The sequence below is a fragment of the Lynx canadensis genome, chromosome D1 (assembly GCF_007474595.2).
Source record: "Lynx canadensis isolate LIC74 chromosome D1, mLynCan4.pri.v2, whole genome shotgun sequence".
Taxonomy (NCBI): domain Eukaryota; kingdom Metazoa; phylum Chordata; class Mammalia; order Carnivora; family Felidae; genus Lynx; species Lynx canadensis.
Window position 1 is genome coordinate 44,267,690 of NC_044312.2, and position 20,077 is coordinate 44,287,766.

General features: G+C 35.1%; 1 protein-coding gene across 2 annotated transcripts in view; it reads left to right on the forward strand.

Annotated features, from left to right (window-relative positions):
* Positions 1 to 20,077, forward strand: part of GRM5 (glutamate metabotropic receptor 5) — a 521,413-nt gene that overhangs the window by 185,298 nt on the left and 316,038 nt on the right. For both annotated transcript variants that reach the window (XM_030333012.1, XM_030333014.1), the window contains exon 3: positions 8,162 to 8,411. In XM_030333012.1, coding sequence (XP_030188872.1) covers positions 8,162 to 8,411 — 250 coding nt within the window. The remainder of the gene's footprint in view (positions 1 to 8,161; positions 8,412 to 20,077) is intronic.

Below are 20,077 nucleotides of genomic sequence, written 5' to 3' on the forward strand. Positions count from 1 at the left end.
GTCTATTTCCAAAACCCCCCTCTTATTTTACAGGCCTTTGTCTATAGAAAAGCTGTAATTAAGCATGTATGTTTCGTAGGAAGGCTTTGATATTTAAACACCAATTCTCAGCAGTGATGTGGATTAGATCATGTAGTGCTAAACCATATATGTCTATCATATATTTAGTCATTAGGCAAAACACTTGTTAAACAATGTATGTTTGCTGAGATTAATTCTGTTCAATAGTATCAAGCATAGGTTTCAAATGAAACATTTAGTGGTGAGTAAATCCTTTTGGAAGAACCACAGAACTAAATGAGCAATTCTCACTCAATGCTTTAAGGATATAATATGCTGTAGGAAGAGAGCCTAGGCTTTTAAGTTTGACAGATGAAGCTATCAGTTATTTCACAAATTCCTTAGCATAAATACTTTAAAAATGTGAGAAATAATAGCCACCTCAAGAATTGGTTGGTTTAAATAATTATTAATAAATTATTATTAGTAGTAATATTGGAAGTGACCAATAATATTATTATTAACCTTTTACCAGTTAATGCCAAATGGTCTAGATTGATGATGATGATGGTGGTGGTAAAAATGATCATATATTGAGTACTTACTCTGTCTTGGGCTAAGCCTTTCACCTGAGGTACCCCTATCTAAAAATAAACAAAATTTTTCCTTTGATTGCCACATTCTCTGCCAATCACCACCATTCCTCTTTGCTTCTCTTCACTGCCAAGTGTTTCAAAATGTTGTCAATATATTATCTTCATTCTTTTACTCCCATTCACATACAACCTTCTCCCATCTTACTTTACTATTCACATAATTAATGTACAAAATAAATGCAAAGCATTTTGTTATGATGGTTTCCATGACAATACATTGTCTTGGTTTCTTCTTCTTCTTTGTCTCTGTAACCTTTTCCTTCTCAATTAATGCATAAATATTTGAATTCCTTTGGATATAATCAGAGCCCTCTTCCCTTCACATCCTACAATTTCATCTCTTACTGTTGCTGTCCATATTCTAATGGTCTCAATAGTTCCAATTTAGATTTCTATTCTCTGAGCCAGAATGTCCTTATTCATTTTTCTGTTTGGCATTCCTACTTAGCTATTTCAAAGATATTTAAAAATAAATTCTAAAACTTGATCTTTCTTTTTTTCTAAATTTGGTTCCCTTTCAGTTTAGTCTATCTCAATTATTTCAGCACAGTTATATGGATTAGAGTTATAGGAGCGTGTACATCTCACAACTTTTGATTCTAGGGCTCAACAACTTATAGTACAGAACCAAAGATGGGATTCAGAGTTGTTGTATTTAACATATGTGACAGTTACAACTCTCATGTATTCTTTCATTATTTATTTTCCTGTCCTCTGCCATGCATTGATTTGTATAGTCAAATTGTATCTTTGCTTTTTTTTTTAAATTTTTTTTTAACATTTATTTATTTTTGAGACAGAGAGAGACAGAGCATGAATGGGGGAGGGTCAGAGAGAGGGAGACACAGAATCCAAAACAGGTTCCAGGCTCTGAGCTGTCAGCACGGAGCCCGACGCGGGGCTCAAACCCACGGACCGCGAGATCGTGACCTGAGCCGAAGTCGGCTGCTCAACCGACTGAGCCACCCAGGCGCCCCTTGTATCTTTGCTTTTAAGATCAAATTCCTTTTTGTAGCCTTTTTTCCTGGTAGCCAGTAGAAAATTCACCAATGTAGTACACTGTTCTGCTACTGCTCGGTACATATTTTTCTGACCATATTCAGTAGCCCTGGTTAATATTCCCATAAATAATATTTTATATATATAGTTCAAATTCTAAGGTTTTTTTTTTCTGCTGAATTCACTATTGGAATATTGCTCAAATGTTGCTTAAGTAATCCATGCCTTGAGTAATGCCTAAAGTGATTTTGCTAAATGATATCTTTCTAGTACTTTCAATAATAAAACACTTTGAATAAGATATCATCATGTCCTATATCACACTGAATGCTGTGCTAGCTGGGTCATGTCATAGAAAGACTCCAAGGTAGGGTTTAAAATAATTGGTGCAAACTTGTAAATCTGTTTGTTAGCAAAAGTTTTCATAGCAGAGGCATTTATAATAATTCATGGAGTCATGATAAGGGTACATGATAGATGATAATGTTTTATGTACTCTAATCCTTTAGCTTTAAAATCTTCCCATTAATTATATCTCTAGCATCCCAAACATCTAAATCTCAGTTCTGTGGGCCTATTTAGGAATATTTCTTGGGCCACTTAACTTCCTTCTTTCTTTTCATTCAACAAAAATATGTACTACATATACATTGTTTTTGTTGTAAGGATATAAATGCCTATACTTTGAAGAACTTTATTGTCTAGTAGCAGGAGACAAACATAAATTAGTGCAATATAGAATTTGGAATTGCTATACTTACTGCACAGATGGTTATAATGAGGGAGAAGACATTTTTTTAAAAAGTAGAACATCTTTATAAAAGAGATAGTAATACAGTGAAAAGAGATGTTTGTCTCTCTGGCTTTTCTCCCTTCTAGTTGTTTTAGTTAACCACTAGTTGAACTAAGACATAGCCCACTCAACAAGGACAGTTTTGGCTAAGATCCCATGATGAACATTTATGGCCCCATGAAAGAGCAGGAAGTGGTGATGGGATACTGATTTATTGATCCTATTCACACATATTCTGGGGGATGGTATCATGCCAGGCAGTAACTCCCATGAGAAATCGCAGTGTTTTCCTTCACTGGTAGTTGTCAATAAAAACAAACAAAGAAACATTGTTTGTAATAGCAACTAGATATTAGTAGTAAAGGCCAATTGGAATACATTTTTAAATCACAGTTTATATTGAGAATCTTCATTTCTTTTTTGACAAATGATAATTTGAGCCAACTGAAAGGAAAAAAATGTTTTAATATGCAACATCAAGCTCAATATTTTTTTTAAGTGAATTATAATTTCCTAAGGTGAATACGTTTTAAAAAGTAGTTATAAGGTAAATGAACCACAATTATAAACTTCTCTAACAATTATAAGTAACAAAAATTATTCCCTTCAGTATTATAAAATAGATAAATAGGCTAAATGTTTAAATATCTAGAGTCTACCATGTGCTTAGTGTTGTATCTGTACTTAATTAATCCATTAATATTTATTAAATGAATAACTAGGCTACACTATTCCCTGTAGGAAGATCCTTGAAAAGGATAATCGAGTAGGTCAGCTTAGTTCCACGAGTATATGCTGGGCAGTGTTATGGAGATATGGTCTATATCCTAAATAAGTATACAGTCTGGGCAGTTGAGGTGAACCGGAAGGAATGGGTAAGATTTCAACATTGAGACATGAGAAAAGGGTATTCCAGGTGGAAAGAGCATCATGAATAAAAGTGATTAAGTAGGAATGTGTTGGCCATCCAAGGGACATAGAGAAGAGCATAGTAAGAAATAAAGAAATAAGACCCGTAAACATAATATTTGGTAAGGTTTTGAATAAATGGAAGACAGAAGATGGTGAAAGGTTATGTTACCATGTAAACTTCTATGGAAGGAATAGTGATGGTCTGATTATGGTGGGAGAGGTAGGAGTACAATGGAAAAAAAAATAAACAAATGTCAAAGAAAAGTATTTGAGTCTTTTTAGTATAATTCTATTAATTTAATTTTTATTCTTATGATAATTTCCCCCAACACACACACAATTTATAAACGTGAACCATATCTCAAATGTATATTGTGCCAGGAAAATCTCTTCGTTTCTAGATATATCCTGTTTATATTGCCATACTTTATTACCTTAATATGAAAGTATGTTTAAGCCTCAGTAACAGCAGTGGTTACTGATACTGATTGGTACCATCTGAAAGAGCCGTTATCTTTGATTATACATTATATACTAAAGGATTGCTTAGTGCCTTTAAACATAAAGTTCAAATAAATAATCTTAGGTTAGAAGAAAGATTTAAACTTATTCTTTAGCCAGTTTTGTTTTCAGTGTGCACTTTGGAGGCCCAAATGGATGCAGGTACTTCCAGCCGACATGACATAGGTCAAATAGTACCAGTGAAAGCAACTATTTACAATTGTCCATATCTTCTTTTCGATTTCAATAACTTTAAATTATGTTATTAAATTTTCTTCACTCAAATTGTACTTTATATTTTTCAAAATCTAATAGTACAGAAGGGTAAAAAGTGCATTTTAAGGTTCTTTTTCTTTTTTTTAACCTTCATATTTCTGAGTAGGAACATATGCTTTTTTAATGCCTACTTTTTAATTTATGGACAACAGACATCTCTTAATTCACGTATCTTCCCTTAATATAATTACATTAATAGATCAGTCTCTTATTTTTGAGATTCCAACAATTCTCTTAACCATTTCTCTTTCATTCTCTAAATCATGACTTCCAGATTGTGCGTGAAGGATTTCAACACCCAAGCTCACCCTACTTCCACTTCTCAACCTATCATCTTTTTCTTTAATTTTTTTGTAAAGGTTCATCAGATTTATTTCTGTTGCATAATGAGTTTTTTACTTTGTCTATATGTAGATTCATAAAGCTGAAAATCAGTAATAGGCATTTGCATCATTGCAACTATAAGTAGTGCAAGCTAAGAGTCCAGTAAAGCTATGATTATATTTTCTTCAGATAATTCCAAATCACCAGCCCTTTGCTGTTTAAAAGACTGTCCGATGGATTCCTTCCTGCTTTTACCAGTTACTTAAAATGAAGCCACAAACCACTTTCATATTCTACACCATATCTTCCTTTGTCACTTTTATTTCCCTGTTAGAAAAATAAGCTTTGTTTCCTTAGTTCTTTCTCATTCTGTGCATTGCTTGGAATCTATTTCATTTCCTGTAATAAATTTATGAACTTTTTAATAGTTTCCCCTTTATTTTTATTTATTTATTTATTTTAAATATGTCTCATGGGGCGCCTGGGTGGCGCAGTCGGTTAAGCGTCCGACTTCAGCCAGGTCACGATCTCGCGGTCCAGGAGTTCGAGCCCCGCGTCAGGCTCTGGGCTGATGGCTCAGAGCCTGGAGCCTGTTTCTGATTCTGTGTCTCCCTCTCTCTCTGCCCCTCCCCCGTTCATGCTCTGTCTCTCTCTGTCCCAAAAATAAATAAACGTTGAAAAAAAAATTTTTAAATATGTCTTTATTTTGAGAGAGAGGGAGAGTGTGTGCCCAGATGAGCTGGGGAGGGGCAGAGAGAGAGAGAGGGAAAGAGAGAATCCCATGCAGGCTCGACACTTCAACGCAGAGCCCAACACAGGGCTTGATTCCATGAACTGAGATCATGACCAGAGCCAAGATTAAGAGTTGGATGATTAACTAACTGAGCCACCCAGGTGCTCCTCTCCTTAATCTTTAAATGTGTAATTCCAGAATACAGTCTTTATATCAGTTACAGAAAATCTCAACATTTCAGGCCTCCAAATTTTATTGGAATGAATGGAATACATATTCCCATTTTTAAAAGCCAAATTACCATGGCTTGCTTTTATTAAATCAAAATTATTCTGCAGAATTTTCATGTCACACATATAATGAAACTATTTCCTATTTTAGTTTTAAAGAGTACTGCTTGGGTTTTGTTCTCAGAAAATCATATTTCCGCAACTAATTTAAGTTCATTCTTTAATCCAATGTTGAGTGCTAATGCTGTTTGCTCCATTATTTGTTTTAGATGCTCCAGGAGAGAGCAGTTTAACTGTACCTAGAACATTCTATAGTCCCAATAGGTGCAATTAATTGGGTTCAGGCTACCTATTAGATATGTTGTATATTTAACATATATTGTTTTATAATATATATTATAATTATGTATAATGTTTATTATATATAATATTGTATAACAATTATATATAATTATAAAATAATAATTATAAGCATTTCTTATCATGTTTAAACTAGATATAATGTTTAACGTATATAATATACAAAATATCCATATATTAAGCATTGTTACCTCTGATTTTCAGGTGAAAAAGCAAGATTTAGAGAGACTGTCCAAGCTAAATTAGAACTCAGATCTCTCTAATAACAAGATTCTCTCCCTATTACAAGCTGCTTCCATATAATTTACTGTATAAACAAAAACAATGTTAAAATATTGTTGGGAGAAGTGCTAAAGATTATGGGTTTGTCAGATATTTTTTCTTGTTTAACTGTGAATATATTGAGAACTTTTATTATTGTCATCACGATCACTGTGTACCTAATTTCACATTATGTATGCAAATACCCCAGCATTAATGATAGTATTAAGTGCAAGATAGTCAGTTGAAAAATAGAGGTCGCTAAAAATAAACCAGAGAATAATAGATTACTCAGATTAGTGTAAAGCTAGTAATTAAGGCCCTTGGGCACATTTTTCAGAGGGGGTCCTTTAAACTTTGTTAATTGCAAAATAGCTATATTGCCCATTTGCCATCATCATCAAGGTTCCTTGTTATTTTATTTCTGGAGAAAAAGGAAAGATGCAGCTGTCCCATCAGTATTTGTGGTGGGGACTTAAACTGTCCTGCCCTGCCCTTTACAGTTTATTCATGAAGATAAAACTACACAAAAACCACTCTCAGTGTCTGAGGATCTCATTTGCAGCAAAATACCTGTGCTGTAGGAAAACATACACAGGGTCAGGAGTGAGAAGATCTATGTTTAAACCAAGACTCTGCCACCTATTTGCTAAGTGTGAACTTCAATTTTATCAGTTGTGAGTGGAATTGGAAGATAATATTACCTCTATCACAGAGTTGGTACAAGGAGCAGTGAGCTATAATCTGTATGAACAGACTTCAAAAATCAAAATGTTATATAGATATATGTATTTATAAGTTATCTCTACTATACTCATATAGTGAAGCCAATGCAATTGAATGCCTTGTACTTCTTTATTCATTTGAGATCCCCTCATGGTGAAATTCCAATCCTCGGTCTAGTTGATTGTTAAGCTAGTTACATCCTTATGTGCCCCATAGCTTGGTTGTCTTGTAATAGGCTCCTATATTCTTAAAATCTTTCCCCCTTATCCACCTAATCTTTTGGAAACTCAGAAAACGAGCCTGTTATGATTTATAAAGCCTTAAAATGCTCTAAAAATATTGAAAATTGAAGTATCATGACCTTTATATCAGAAAAAGAAATGTAGATATAATTGGGCTTCTGAGTCTTCCAAAAGTCAGCCATGGATGAGTGGAGGGAGCAGAATCTGCACTCTTAGATTTGAGAATTCGGTGCAGCCTTCCACCTTCTGGGTATGTAACTTTGAGTAAGTGTAAACCTAACCATCTCATCTGTTTTCTTATCTGCAGAATGGAGGTCATAATGCATACCTCAGTATATTATCATGAGAGTTAAGTGAGACCACATATATAAAGGTCTTGGTACACTTCCTGGCATACAGTTGATTGTCAGTATTGATCACCACTTTCCATTAATTTAAAGGACCACCATCGGTCCTTGGCTCCCCAAATTTGCAGAGGACATTGGAATTATTCCCCCAAATCACTAACTTCCCTGTGGTTGTGTAGAATGAAAATTTAAATATTTTTCATAAGCTTATACATTTATCTGTAACAAGACTGAAATCTCAATGATCTGGAATTTTTTGGTTGGGATAAAGCCACTAATACTTATGATTGCTAATAGAATATAATATGCATAATATTCTATAAAAATATAATACCACACGACATATAATATTCTACAACAACATCTATACTATATTTAGTATATGTATTATATCTTTAAATACAAGAATCTGATCTGGTGGGATGAGACGGTCATGCAGTGAGAAGCAAAGGGAAGTGAGATAGAATAAAAATACAGCAGATGAAAGTCTTCTATCATCTCACACTAGAATATGAACTTTTTAAGTAAAGGGGGAGCTGAATTGCTTTTGCTTGTGCTTTTTATACTATTTTCTCTCTCATTGGAAAAAAATGTTTAAAGTTCAATGCATATAATGTAATTTCATTGTAAATTGCCTAAAGTGAACAAGTTAGTGAAAGAGCAAAAACTTATTCAGGTCTTCAGGCTCCAAGTTCAACACTACCAAATGACCATCATGCTCCCAGCCCTTCGCACTGTAATTGGACTCAGTGCATCCGGCACTCTCATTCACTACTCCTCTACTTATCTCTTTTCACACAGGCAACTATGGAGAAAGTGGGATGGAGGCTTTCAAAGATATGTCAGCCAAGGAAGGAATTTGCATCGCTCATTCTTACAAAATCTACAGCAACGCAGGGGAACAGAGTTTCGATAAGCTGCTGAAGAAGCTCAGGAGTCACTTGCCCAAAGCCCGGGTGGTGGCCTGCTTCTGTGAGGGCATGACTGTGAGAGGTCTCCTGATGGCCATGAGGCGCCTGGGTCTAGCAGGAGAATTTTTGCTTCTGGGCAGGTGAGTGGCAATGAGAAAATTCACATGAAGGTAATAATTTGGCAACATAAAATGGTGTATTTTGGTGCATAAGGACAGATGCTTTGGAAATTTAATCTGTGTAGTAGAAGTAGAACTTAAATATCATAAAACAGCAAAGCCTGGAAATAATCGTGGAAAATAAGTAGATTTGTCATGTGCTGATTAATGATGATAACAGGAATCAACACATGAGATAATGATTACTTAAGTCTTAAAAAAATGGCTGTAAGGAAATGAGATGGGTTCTTAGAGAATTGGATAATTTCATCATTCCCTCAGGAAATAAACACTTTGAGACTTTTTGCTGTTGCTTTTGAAATTGATTTTAAAAATAGTTATATAAACTTGTTTCTATAATATAGAATCCTAGAATTTTAAGTTTGAAAGTGAGGAATTCCTTCAGGACTAATTTTTAAAAGCATTGGAAATGGATTCATTATTTTACATTACAAAAGTGTTATTACATTGCCTGATCATCTACACTGTTACCAGACAAGTTTCTAAAACATTAACTTCTACAGGGATTGACTTTAATTATCTGGATAATTCATTTGATTGGCACAACTTGGCTTATTCCCTGCTGATGCTATTGACTCAGAATATTAGAGTTCTCTTAGAAAAACAGAAATAGTAGTGTGTGTGTGTGTGTGTGTGTGTGTGTGTGTGTGTGTGTAAAGAGAAAGAGATACTCAGAACCAATGGTACAGTTCTGGTCTGAAAGCTGGCAGACTTGGGACCCAAGAAGAGCAGATGTTTGGGTTCAGTTCTGAAGGCCAGAAAAGACCAATGTCCCAACTCAAGCATTCATGAAGGAAGAGTTCCCTCTTATTCATTCTTTTTTATTCTACTCAGGTCTTCAATAGGTTGGATGAGGGCCACCCACATTAGGGAATCAAGCTTCACCACTTAGTCTATTGATATATATGTTAATCTCACCTGGAAACACCCTCATAGACACACCCAGAATAATGTTTAGCCAAATATCTGGGCATCCCCTGACCCAGTAAATTGTCATGTGAGATTAGCCATCACAGTTAGTAAAATGACCCCATAGTTTGACTTTATGGATGCAGTTCACTCTTCTATAACTTTAAAAAGTTTTGTTATTGCATATCTTGTTTTAGTAGGCAGCCAATTAAAAAAATAGAGAAAACCTTCAGAACCACTGCATCTTTCTCAGTATTTCTGTCCACAATAGAACGCTAACTCACTTGTTAGTAATTTTTAATGGCTCGTTAAAGAAAATATGCTTCCTTTATTTTCTAAATGCTTAACTGACCTTCTGTGATCAGACTTGGCTCCTGCTTGGCTACATTTTATGAGAGCCACTTTATGTACCTAATGCTTTTCTGTCTGACCTGATGGCAATAGATTGATGGGACTATTTTAGTATGAGGCCAACTGTCCTTCATAAAAATGATATTGAGTGAGATTCCTTTTTCACTGATGTCATACATTTCATCTAAAATCATCCCTAGTTGGCAAGAGTGATGCACCAGTTAGTTTCATACAACCCAGGAACATTCTCACTGCCAATATTAAATTCTAAAGTGCAGTGTTACCACTGGGGTAAAAAGAAAAGGAAATAAAGAAGCTAGCTTTAAACCATCCTGTTTTCCTTCTAGGGTGTAAGAGATTCTGTAGCTCCTATCTGCTACTTTGCCAACATTAATGAGACAAATCGGCAGTATTTTTTTTTTTAGCTATATGATTTGTCAACATGTAAATAGTTTTTGATCACATGTACACAAGGAAAATAGGTAGGTATTCACTATATTTGCCATATTCCATCTGTATTTTTTATTACCAACAGTACCACAAGGCCAAAATTCTATATTTTATATATACAGATATATGTTATATATCTATATATATGTTATTTTTAAGTAATCTCTACACCCAATGTAGAGCTCAAACTTACAACCCCAAGATCAACAGCTGCACACTCTACTGACTGAGACATCCAGGTGTCCCTATTTTATATTTTTAAAATTTATTTTGTATATGTCATTTATTGGAAGTTCTCTCCATATCATTTAACTCATGGAATAAGAGATGCATAACTTTTACTTAGGTTTCTTAATCACTTCATTAATTGGCTAATAATAATTCAACATTTACTTGAGCACCAGTTCATTTCACCTTAGAGGAGTTTTGTTAGAAAAGCCATTCTTACTTACGACTTAAAAAAATAGGTTCCTATAGTTTCCACCTCTTGGCTCATATTCTTTTCTTTGAAAGTAACATGATAGTCTTTCAGATATTTGGTAACAGTATGATGGTTGGTCCCTTTCATCTTCCCTTTGGGATGTTCCTACTTCTTCCTTTTCTACTTCTTCATGGTGAAATGGCACTCTAGGTATTAATAAAACCATTTATCAAGACCATTTGTAGAATAATTTATGAACTGTTTTGTGCCAATTACTACTCTAAGCTCTGTACATGTGTTGCTTCATTTATTTATTTGATAGATACTGACTGGCTGTTATATGTTAAGATGGTTGGGATATGTCAGTGAATGAAACAGATAATACTCACTACCTTTATGGACCTTGCAGGTGGTAAATTAGGTAGAAGGTGGCGAGTGCTATGAAAGAAAAAATAAATGAATCTAAGAACAACTTCATGTTGAATTCTATTATCATCTCCATTTTATAGACAAGGATTCTAAGACTCAATTTATATTGAGTAATAGTGATGTGGAGAAGGCCATATAGATCTATGCATTGAAAACAAAATTAAATATAAGTCTGTGTAATTGAGACTGAGCATTTAGCACTGTGTTCTATTACTTTTCAGTAAATTTAAAATATTCCTATTCATAGGAGTGGAGGTCAAGGGTAGTGAGCAGAAAGGCAAAATTTAATAATTATGAGAATATTTAGTTCATTTACTCACTCTCATTTTCCAAGTGAGGAAACTGATACCCCCAAAGTTTGGATAACATGGTCAAGGTCACACAAAAGCCCAATTGCTGTGGCCCATAATCCAGTGCTTTTCTCTACCAGACTGTCTCCTGTAAAAGAGAAACAGTGGAGAAGTTGTCTGATAACAAACTCCAAGTTCTTCATAGATTCTGGGTATGTAAAGAAACTATCTTAGATAATTCAAATTTAAATTAGCATTTTTAACACTCACCCCTAAAAATTCAGTTCACCCTATAACTCCTATAGTTGACACACAATGTTACATTAGTTTCAGGCATACAATTTAGTAATTCAACATCTCTGTATGTTACGCTATGCTCACCGTATGTACCATCTGTCACCATACAATGCTATTACAGTATCATTGACTATATTCTCTATGATGTACTCTTAGTAATTTGAGATTATTTTGTTTGCATATATTCTCCCAATCTCCCTGCATGCTCTTTCCTTCCCCTACCCAACTCAGACCTGGTTGGATGGTTCTTAGAAATTAGAAGTCAAGGCTATGAGAAAGGAATCTATATTCAAGCTTTCTAGAGGGTCCCGTTTTGTTATAAATCTGTCCAGTTGTCATGGGACAGCCATGTTTAATAGGTCATTCAACAAAATGCATGGTGGGACTAATAAGATAACACTGCTGCTGAGACAACTTCATCGTCAACATATCTCGCCATCTGTACTGCACATCAGAAGGGTGTCAGAGTGATATAGACCTGGCTACTGTGTCTTCTCGCTTGAACTCAGGGTAATCCATTGTCTCATTGCCAATGACAATGTCCTGTCCAGATCCCTGAAATAGTCTTGCTAAACATTTTGGCCCTGAAAGCAGATTGGGATCAATAATATGAACAGTAATGAAATTTCTAAAGGTGCTTTTCTAGAATGGATACAGTGTTTTAGTTTTTTACTTGGGAAAATATCATTTGAGGTATATTATTTACAAGTTATAAACTTAAATCTGAACTTGGAAACAAGGACCAACTTTTAGCAAATTAACTACTTCAAGATTGGTTTTTATCTTGTCTATAATTAACTAACATTATTTATCTATTTGAATTAAGAATCTCTGTCCTTCAATATGATGATTGTTACCAGGCTGCCAGAGGAAATGTACTTAAATTTCAAAGCTATTTGGGAATTATAACCAGTATTTCTTATCAGGTGGTCACTCTACATCAATGTTTTTCAAAATGGAAAGGACAAGAGCTTATTCTAATAAATATCTTTGTGGCTAGAATTACAAACAATTGTTCTACTAGAACTATTATAGTAGGCATTCTTCAGAAGTAGACATTAGTCTTTATCTTTGCATATCAGGAGTATTCATTCTAAATTAAAGCCATTTTTAAAATAAGTATATTTGTCTGCACACTGGGCCATTCATTATCATTTAATTGTGATGAGAAAAAACAAAACAAAACTTATTTTCATTGAGTTCCTGTTATGTGTCAGGAGACAAGGAGAGAGGGAAAGAGAGTGGGGAAGAAAGGAGGAAACAATGAGAAGAGAGAAGAGTGGGGGTAGAGGAAGAGAGAGAGATTAATTTAATGCTCTAGGCAATGAATATGTTAAGTTTTAGGTACCTTTGAGTTTGGTAATAATGACCCCATTTTTTCAGGGGAACAAATTGAGACTCAAAGAGGTTAAATGACTGGAAAAGATCATACCAGTTTCTTATACTAGTGGCCATTCTGAGTATCATAAAGAGAGAAGTGTTAGCAACATAACTGTTTCTACACTTGTGATAAGCTCCATTTAATTTTGCTTTCTTTTTGCTTTTGTTGTTTAAGGTTACCCTTTGAAAATTAGATAAACTTAATAAAATGCCTGGAAAATTATTGAGCTTTTTGTGATGAATGTATAGTGCAGATAAATCTAGCCAAACTATGCTCTACTTTGCCTGGAGATGTTTTATACTTATCCACATTTGAGTTCAGACTAATTGTGTGATGTTCAGTCTATAAACAAGCAGTTATTTAGATGCATCTGACTCAGACCATGTGCAAAACTCTCTAAACCACGAGGGTTGAGCACAGAGGGTAAGGGGAGCGTGTGTGAAAAAGTTTGGAGAGGAGCCTAGGAGATAATATTTTCAGCCTTGTAGTATTTTAACATTTATCCCATTATTGGAGAAGCCTTTCTGTGGGGGTAAGAATATGATAGATGTGATAGTTCCAAAGATAACTTGGGTATAGATTATGGATTAGAAGTGATAGGGTGGATACAGAGGAAACAGTGTCCCTAATAAAAATGATACCATCAAGGACTAAGCAGCAGATCAAGAGCTATTTACTAATTAAAATGTGCTTATTATGTATTTGTTATGGTGTTATCAGGGTATATGCATATGTCCAAATTCATCAAAATGTATCAAAATTGATACTCAGTACATTGAAAAAAATCAGTAGGAGCTGTTGGGTGCATTGGATATTGTAGAGAAGCATGGGGAAGACGACAGGAGTGACTCCTAAGATTCTGGTGCTTTATAACAAGATGAGTAATGATCACTACGGAGATGAAGAGAGTTGGAGAAGAATCAGGTGTGAAGTAGGGAGGAGATCATGAGTTTGGTTTTGGATAAACTGACCTGATGTGCATTTCAAACATAAATATAGCCAAGAAAACTTGAGAATATGTCAGTCTGGAGCTCAAAAGAGATATATAGCCTGTAAATAAAAATGCGTGAATCATCTGAGTAATTTAGATTTATGAACAGAATGCATGAGTATGTAAAATTCAAGTTGGTGAAGTCTGAGAACTTAGCCTTGAAAGAAGTCTCAAAATGTTATGATTGGAAAAAGGATGAACTATGAAAAGACCATAGGGAGAAAGCAAATCCAGAGTTGGAGGAGGAAAACCCAGAGAATGTTGTGTCATCCCAGCAAGTGTGGAATGTTTAAAGGAGGGGCTACCCGTGTCAAATAATTCTAGATCAAGTGAAAATAATACTGAAAGGGCCTTTGGATTTATTGAGGTAGAAGCAATTGGTGATTTAGCAGGAGATGGACAAATGGAGAAATCAAAGTGGATTGAGAATGAAGTAGCTAAATGTTAAGTAGGAGCTGGGAAAATGAACCCATGGCATGTAAGCCACTGTTTTGTGAGGTTAAACTAATAAGAAATGGAGATTGGAGAATGATAAAACTATCTCTCAAGGAAAAATTGGGTCAAAAGACAGGTGTTTAACACAGTAATTCTTTGTTTTCCAAAAATGTAATTTATGATCATGAAAAAATAATTTTAACAGTGAACAAAGCTATACAGTGAAAAGCACTTATATTTTTATACCTGTGTTAGCACAGGGTATTAATAAATTATTTGGTACTTGCTAATTTTATAGGTGAAAACTGGCATCATAGTGTTTTAATTTGTAGTCGTTTATGAGATTCTATGTCTTTCATATGTGAATGAGTGATATATATTTATGTTTTCTTCAGACTTCAGGAACTTAGTTTTTTCTGTTTATTTTTCCTTATTGATTTATACAAAAGTACTTTATAAATTAAGTAGTTCATTGACACGTGTAGCAAATATTTTCCCTCTTGTTATTTAATTTTGACTTTGTGGCATTTTGGGCAATGCCAGCCTTTTTCTTTTATGATTCATAAAGATTTGTAACCTGCATACACAGCCCAGTCACAGAGATTTGGTTGTTTAATTTTAGGATCCAGGTAGGATAGGGGGTTTAATAAATGAGGGAGGACACTTAATTCCGTAAAACTCCTCTAAGATGTAGGAATCAGGGGCTGTTAAAGCAAAGGTGGATGGAGCAAGTTGAGAAGGTTAATTCCAGAAGTGGAACATATTTTTTTAATAAGGTAGGTATGTTTAAAGGTTTAAAAACAGGAAAATCACTTGATAGCCCCCATTTTCTTCCTAATTTTGGAGGCAAGAACAGAATGTGTAGGTGTTACAGGGCTAGGGGTAGCAACAGATTGAGAAGTTGTCACTAAAAGTTGAAGAACAAGGAAAATTACACTGTTAATAAGTGATTTTATATATTATCTTTGTTTTATATTATTCTGTCTGTTACAAGCAAGAGAGAGAGAAAGATCTGTCTATACTATAATGGAGAAATACTCTTAACTGCAAATTTAACATTTGCATATGTACTGTCTCATCAAGTATTGTAATGAATTGTCACTGTTAGGGTTATTTTAAAGGTTGATTAAACAACAGCCCTGTTCTCAAATTAAAAACCAATGGAAATGAGTCAAGGAGATTAATGTATCTCAGCTAATTACAGACCAAGTCTTTGATCTGTGACCAAATGGACTTCCTAACATGATTCCCCAACCCCAGAGTCACAGCGAGGGCTGGACAATAGCAGGACTTTCCTGCTATAGAAGATAGATGGCTTTCAGAATGACAGTAGGAAAACTCAGATTCAGAGTCCAGACTGCTCCATAAAAAAAGAAGAGGCTAAGTCACACCTTCTCAATTCTTCCTCCACCTTACCAGACACGCCAGTCATTAATTCCCAGGAGAAGGGAGGGAGATGGTAAAGACAAGCTGCATGTTTTCTTTTCGTGCTTTTCCCTCCTGAAGAGGGGAAAGCTCTCTGGAATGCTACTTTGTGAAATTTAGAGTGAGAAATATTCTTCTTACTCTCTCAAGTCCTTTCTGAAGTAGATAAAGAATATTAACTTGACTTCACAAATGAAGACTCTGAGCTCAGAGACATTACCTGTCTCAACAATATCACCATGCTTATTAGATGTGCAGCTGAAATGTAAATGAAACAAGTTGCATTGTAAGGTGCTATGGATCTGACAGCTGAAAATGCCTAGAAGGAGAACATAAGGCCTTAATGTTATTGGACAGAGAAAGATTCCTGTGTGAGGGATGAAAACAACAAATGATTTCAAAGGCCTCCTCCAGTACCGGGGCTTGAGCTTTAGAGGCACCTGTATCTCAGAGGGTTCTGGTAACTTTAAGACAAACTGCAGTTGCAAAATATATTTAAGTAAAATTTAAAATAATTGGATGATAATAATAGCTCTTTATGGAGTGCTTTTTATGTAACAAGCCCTATCCTGAGTGGTTGGTTTTCCTGCATTAATTTGTTAACTTTTCATAACATTCCTATTTGAAAGCTATTATTATTAACCTTCTTTTATTACTGAGGCACAGAGAGACAAGCAATTTGCTCTAGATCACACAGGCAGTAAGTAGCAGAGAGGGCATTAGAAGGTGGTCTGTATCCTTAACCACTATGGTAAACTATTGAAATCTCTGATGATTCTTTATTTCAATAATAAACTTGATTCTTATGGTATAAAAGATTAATTTATTTTTCTCTATTACTGAAATAGGCAATATTTAATAAAGAGAAATTAGCAATGAAAGATGACTGTGAAAGAGAGATCCCCCCTCTTCCTCCTCCCCTTACTCCTCCTCCTCCTCCTCCCTCCTAATATAAATAAAATCTAGAGCAATCCAGATTGTGTAAACTAGAAGAATTCAATTATTAGATAGACTCTTCAGTCTGCATTACTATGTTTCCATGGCAACAATCTGATGAAATTTATTTTTCAGCAAACAGAAAAGTGTAAAGTTTCTTTATAAGAATGATCAAGCACCTGTGAAGAAACAAAGGCAAACATAGAATATTATTCTGTGGTGAAACCAGGTGAAATCCCTTTGCTCTTCCCTTGTTTTCTGGAATACTAATATGATTTGGTGGAGTGAATATGTTATGTACAGGTTTCTGTTAGTTTGAGGATACTAGGATATCATTCTAAAACAGGGGCTGGCTAACTAAGTAAGGCCTGTGAATCAAATCCACCTTCTGTTTTTGTAAATAAAGTTTTGTTGGAAAAAGCACACTCATTTACACAATGTCTGTGGCTATTTTGGGGCTATATTTATAGAACTGAGTAGTTGTAACAAAGACTATATGTTAAGGCCTAAACTATTTATTCTGTGGCCTTTAAAAAAAAAGTTTTCTGACCCCTGATCTCAAGGGTTTTTCCCCCATCTACTGAGATAGCTCTGCTTACTTACAAATATTTTAGGAACCTGAGGAGTGTTTATTCAGAGTCAGTCCTGGTTTGCACATAAACTCTACATTCTTTTCAATTCTCCTTGAGGTTTGAAGGCCTCTTGTGGGTTGTGGGATCAGACAGTCCTAGGAATTTTGATCAGAGTTAGAGGCACAGGTTTGGGTGCTGTGTTTAGTGTGGAGAGGTGAGCAAGAACAAAGGAGTTTGTTGTTGTTGTTGTTGTTGTTGTTGTTGTTGTTGTTTTAAGCATTCTGGAACATAATGTTCAAAGCAGTTGAAGCGTACAGTGCAAATACCTCTTGGGGCCCTTTGTGGCTCAGTTGATTAAGCTTCTGACTCTTGATTTTGGATCAGGTCATGATCTCATGGTTGTGAGATTCAGCCCCATGTTGGGCTCCATACTGAGCATGGAGCCTGCTTGGGGTTCGCTCTCTCTCTCTCTCTCTCTCTCTCTCTGATCTGATTCTGTCTCTCTCTTCAAAAAATATAAATATAAATAAAAGTAAATATTGAGCCACCTCTTTATTCAATCCTGAGTGATTTAATTTTATCTAAAATAAAAGAACGTACTAAGTTTAATAAAGAATGCACTGTTTGGTTGTAAATGTTAGTCTTTCTTAAAAAGTTATTTTTACTCCTCTCATTTACTAAATTAACTGATGACATAGATTAAAAAATTATCCTTTCTTCTTTTATCCTTCTTCCCCATTTTCCTGAGAGTTACTTTTCTAAAAAAGAAAATTTAGTTATGTAATCCTTCTACATAATAATCTTACTTGGCTCTCTTTTCTTTCATATTCAAGTCTCTAATTTGGCATACATGGCCCTTTAAAATATGGCCAAATCTGCCACTTATTTCCCATTATACTCAGAGGTGATATTTACAATATTGATAACTATTTACAACATGGGTCCAACTAGAACAGATGAGAATCATAATCAATGGGTACATCTGTGCCAATACATGCCACCTAAGTAGAGGAATTGCTACACTTCTATTCACCCTTTCACCACTATCAACTCCTTATCTTTCCTGTATCAAAACTCTAATAATTCACCAAACATACCAAGCTTACAGCATCACCCACACTGTCATCTCCTTGGAAAGATCTCCCTGCCTTTCTTACCGTGAAACTCAAGTGTGTCATGTGAGACATTATCCAACAGTTTCAAAGACTTCCTAAATTCTATTAGGACTTCCACAAATCCCTTAAAGCCCCTGTGACTTTCTGTTTTTCTGTTTTCCTCTCCCTCTTCTGCACTGGAATATGAGCTCTCTGAAGTGTGTGCAAAGGTTTATTAATCCCTGTGACTTCTGGTACCTAACATATTATGAACATTTGAGAATAGATATGACTACAGAAGAAAATCAAGTGTAGCTGTTATGTAGGGGTAGAAAAAGGCTTTCTCAACTCCAGTTAGCCTAAGTGAAAGGGAGGTTTTTCAAGCTCTTGTGGAATAGAAAGCATTATGTGAATGCAGGCCACTCTGCAAGGAAGCCAGCTAAAAGCCCCATGGTAGAGGGCAGAGGTAATTCCTAGGACACCCTCTGTGATTTCGCGTGAGAGGTCTATTTCACAGGTTTTAGTGTAGAATGGGAACGTCTGGCCCTCACAAAACACATCAGTGAAAAATGAGGCACTTTCTATGAAGCTAAGTCATACAATTGATCACTTTCAATGGTGAAAGTCAAATATTAGTGAAATGGTGAGATAAGGAATGCCATGACCATGTTTGTACACATGTCTGTGCCATTTCAAAGGAAGGCTTCACAGGTTTTAGCTCCTTGCGAATGGAAAGTTTAGTTTTTTCAGGACTCTGACCATAATGCATTAGTCTTGCCAACTAAAGTGAATGTAGATTAAAAATGGTTCAGTTGTTCAGAACACTTTAAAGCTTTATAGTCATCTACTGCCCTATCAAGACATGAATACGGATCTTTATTTTTCAAGATGACTTATAGAGACTCTCTAAATTTAACATTTTTGGACCTCTAAATCTGCTTTGTTACTAGAAGAGACCGGTTTTAGAGCAGCTTTGGGTTCATAGCAAAATTGAGAGGAAGGTAGTGACATTTCCCATAATCTCCCTCCCATACACATGCATGGTCTTCCCATTATTAACAACACTCCCTGCCCCGACCAGTGGTGAGTTTATTACAGTTGATGAACCTGCATTGATACATCATTATCACCCAGAGTTCATAGTTTACATTGTGGCTCACTCTTGGTGTTGTACATGCTATGAGTGCAGAGAAATGTATAACAAGTACCCATCATTATAGTATCATACAGAACATTTTCACTACTTTAAAAACCCTCTCTAAATTCTGCCTGTTCATCACTTTCCCCCCACTAACCTTTGGCAACCAGTGATCTCTTTACAGTCTCCATAGTTTTGGCTTTTCCAGAATATCATATAGTTGGAATCATATAGTATGTAGCCTTTTCAAATTGTCTTCTTTCACTTAGTAATATGCACTTAAGTTACCCTCATGGCTTTATAGCTCATTTCTTTTTAAAGAGGAATAATATCTCTTGGGTACCACAGTTTATTTTAACCATTCACCTACTGAAGAACATCTTGGTTGCTTCTAACTTGGTAATTACAAGTAAAGCTCTTATAAACATCCCTGTGCAGGTTTTTGTGTTGGCGTAAGTTTTCAGTTCATTTGGGTAAATACCAAGGAGCATGAATATTGGATTGTATG